The sequence below is a fragment of the Cervus canadensis genome, chromosome 2 (genome assembly GCF_019320065.1).
Source record: "Cervus canadensis isolate Bull #8, Minnesota chromosome 2, ASM1932006v1, whole genome shotgun sequence".
NCBI classification, from domain to species: Eukaryota; Metazoa; Chordata; class Mammalia; order Artiodactyla; family Cervidae; genus Cervus; species Cervus canadensis.
The window spans coordinates 85,368,551-85,372,128 of NC_057387.1; the positions used below are offsets into that span (position 1 = coordinate 85,368,551).

General features: G+C 40.0%; 1 protein-coding gene across 1 annotated transcript; it reads right to left on the reverse strand.

Moving 5' to 3' along the window:
- Window positions 1-1,270: 1,270 nt before the first annotated feature.
- Window positions 1,271-3,370, reverse strand: LOC122436920 (synaptophysin-like protein 1). Its single transcript, XM_043461183.1, has one exon. It carries the CDS (start codon window positions 3,264-3,266, stop codon window positions 2,553-2,555), a length of 714 nt encoding a protein of 237 aa, XP_043317118.1. The 5' UTR covers window positions 3,267-3,370; the 3' UTR covers window positions 1,271-2,552.
- Between the last annotated feature and the right edge of the window lie 208 nt (window positions 3,371-3,578).

Genomic DNA, 3,578 nt, shown 5'->3' on the forward strand with positions numbered 1-3,578 from the left:
ACTAAAAATGAGTTTTCTCACTTTTGTAAGAAATCCCTTCTACAAAGGAAAATTAATCTTGAAACAAACTATGTAACTATGAAAAACACATCAATTCAAATTTGATTTGATGGAGTCAAATAAATGAACTTGAATCCATGCTCTGGGTGGGTGAGTGCAGAATGTCCAGAGTGCCAGCTGGTTAGCTCTTTCCTTCAGCTCTCTAAGAACACACAGGAAAGCACTTAGAACTTCTGGAACCCCATGACATGCAGTGCACAGAGCCCTGATTTAGATTTCTAAGATTCCTAGTAACTCTAAAGCCTTAACTTCCCATAGCCTATATGTTCTGGCTGTGAAACATCGGGACAGACTTTTGAAACTAGCTTGAGGAAAAGATGGGCCATCAAAGGCAGGGGTTGGGCAAGAGATAGTCCCAGTAGAAGGAGTAGCAGGAGCAGGGAGAACTGGACAGTCTGAAACACACAAATGTGCTGTGAAGTGTAAATCAAGACCTCATAACTGTCTAGTAAGACATGCAGATGACAGCTTTGTTTGGTCTTTGTTTCTTTAGGAATTCTTGAAGGCTGTCTCTTGTAAACACCAGGGTTTGGTCTTTAACATTATTTGCCTCCTTAGTCCACCTCCTTTTTATAGTAGCCCAGCAGTTTGAGAATTATCCCAGGGCTGGAGCTGGGCCATGGTTGGCTTAAGAAGTCATGATGATCCCTCCTTCTTGACAATGATTGGTCCAGGGACCCAGGCATCAACCAATCAATGTGCATTCATTTCAGTTCAGTTCAGTCACTCAGTCACGTTTGACTCTTTGCAACCCCGTGGAATGCAGCAAGCCAGGCCTCCCTGTCCATCACCAACTCTCGGAGTTTACTCAAACTCATGTCCATGGAGTCTGTGATGCCATCCAACCATTTCATCCTATGTCATCCCCTTCTCCTCTCGCCTTCAATCTTTCCCAGCATCAGACTCTTCAAATGAGTCAGCTCTTCACACCAGGTGGCCAAAGTATTGGAGTTTCAGCTTCAACACGAGTCCTTCCAATGAACATTCAAGACTGATCTCCTTTAGGATGGACTGGTTGGATCTCCTTGCAGTCCAAGGGACTCTCAAGAGTCTTCTCCAACACCACAGTTCAAAAGCATCCATTCTTCAGTGCTCAGCTTTCTATATAGTCCAACTCTCACATCCATACGTGACTACTGGAGAAACCATAGCCTTTTCTAGATGGATCTTTTTTGGCAAACTAATGTCTCTGCTTTTTATTTTTTTTTTTTAATTTTAACTTCTTTATTAGGGTGGATACACATTCTCCTATTAACAATTCTTGTGAACAAAAGCAACCAAAATAAGGCAATAGTAAGATGTGCTTCACATAAAAACAATCATGTGGCTAAGAGGAGATCTGGCCCTGTACAACAGAAAGATTAGGAAGCAAAACGTGAATAAGCCCTATATTCCAGAAGCTACCCAAATGTGTGAGCAAAGACAGCACACCCATAATATAGCTCACTTAGGTTCCTTCTTTACGAAGCATAATTCCTTAATTATCCATTTGTGAAATAAGAACAAACATTAAGAAATGTGAAATCCAAATTGCATTCATTTTCACAATATCAATACTAAACTCAAGACAGCAACTTCATTGAATATAAATGTTTCAAAAGTAAAAGGCAATCTTAATTTTTTTTATCCTATGAATAGGGTTTGCAAAAAAAGGTAGATTATTTAACTCTACTTGCAGGAGACTAGGTCTCAGCCTGCACTGAAGGAGCATAAGCAACAAAAGACAGCAAACAAATATCACTAGGAGTAATGCCCATACATATCAAAGTATCTAGGTGAACCATGTTTCACTTATGTAGCAAATCTATTAAATAACCAGCATATGGAAGCTTACACCTCATGCGAGAGAATTATCAAATTAACTCTACATCTATTAGAAATCTCTAAACCCCACTCCCCAAACAATTTTAGTACACCTACCAAGTACTGTAGGTCATTTAGAAAAACAGAAAGAAAACATACATCGGTCTTTGTAATTAAGCATTTTTCATAACATATAAACAATGTTCAGATATAAACTGTTAACTAAAAGTTTTTTCTAAATATGATTTATGTAATCAAGACTTTCTTAAACAAAGACAGGTCTTGGGAATATGATCTGTACAAACTTACAGTAGTGTATATTCCAAAACAGATTTTCTTCCTATTATGATACGACAATAAAACTCTTTTCTGAGTGAAGATATATGTTAAGGCTTAAGGTGTAAACACTTTGGAAGGAAAACAACTTAGTGAAGAAATAATCGTTCGTTTAAAAATGTGTATCATCTCATAATAGGCCCCTGAATTTTCAAATTCACATGTGAGAATACATTTACATCTTAAATTTCTAGGAAAGGCACAAGCTTTATGTAAAAAAGCAGCAAAATTTTAAACCCACCAATTTACTGAAAAAGCCATGACTTTTATTAGAAACAAAAAATGCTTCTCAAGGTGTTGGCAACAGGTCATAGTACAGACATTTATTTCATACAGTGTACTTCTCCCTTCAATTATATTCCTGTTGGAGGAGGAATACCTCCTTGAGAAGTAGTATTTGATGGACTGTGAAAGCTGGTCTCCTTGTACACAAACCATGCATTTCCTCCCCAAAGTATCATATTCAGAAAGCCAAAGATCACAGATACGTTTAGGGACCCCATACTCGTTACAGAGACGAACTGGCACAACGTTCCTTGAACCCTACAAGGCTTAAGCTCCTGGACAATGCTGGGACCGGTAGCTGTTTTAATATCTGTAAGAGCTTTAGCCCAGGCTGAAGTGCTCACCAACCACAAAAAAGTTGCAACAATAGTAATTACAAAGTCAGTCATGGGAAGCTTTCGATTATCACGATACAGGTTTGTGTAACCAACATAAAGCAGAAGAGCAGCAATGCAGTACAGGAAGACAAAGACTGCAAAAGTAACATAGAACTGCGCGGAAGAGGAGTAATCTCCAATAAGGACATAATTTTTCCAATCTACACGACAGACATTTACACCTTGAGGTGCCTGAAATGATGCCTCATTCAACCTGAATGGATAACCAAAAGTAGCTGTAATCGTTTTATTCTCAGCACCTTTATCACAAGACACTTGAATTTCTGTTTTGCCCTTAAAACCTCCACAGGTAGCAAAAGCAAAGATAGAAGCAATCCACTCGAGGACTTTGATGAAGCCGAGAGGCTCCTTGAGCGGGTTGAGGTTGAGCTGGAAGGAGGACATCCTCTGAGGGAAGGAGGGAAAGAGTGTTAGGACAGCGGGGCGGAGGAGGAGGGGGACCGACCAGACAGAGCTCCACGGCCGCGAGGAAGGGCAGGAGGGGCGGCTCCGGGAGGCAGGCCTCGTCTCTGCTTTTTAATATGCTGTCTAGGTTGGTCATAACTTTCCTTCCAAGGAGTAAGCGTCTTTTTATTTCATGGCTGCAATCACCATTTGCAGTGATTTTGGAGCACCCAAAAATAAAGTCTGTTACTGTTTGCACTGTTTCTCCATCTATTTGCCATGAAGTGATGGGACCAGATGCCATGATCTTAG

Excerpts from the sequence above, each read along its gene's own strand:
- LOC122436920 (XM_043461183.1), bottom strand. The coding sequence starts at position 3,266 with ATGTCCTCCTTCCAGCTCAACCTCAACCCGCTCAAGGAGCCTCTCGGC.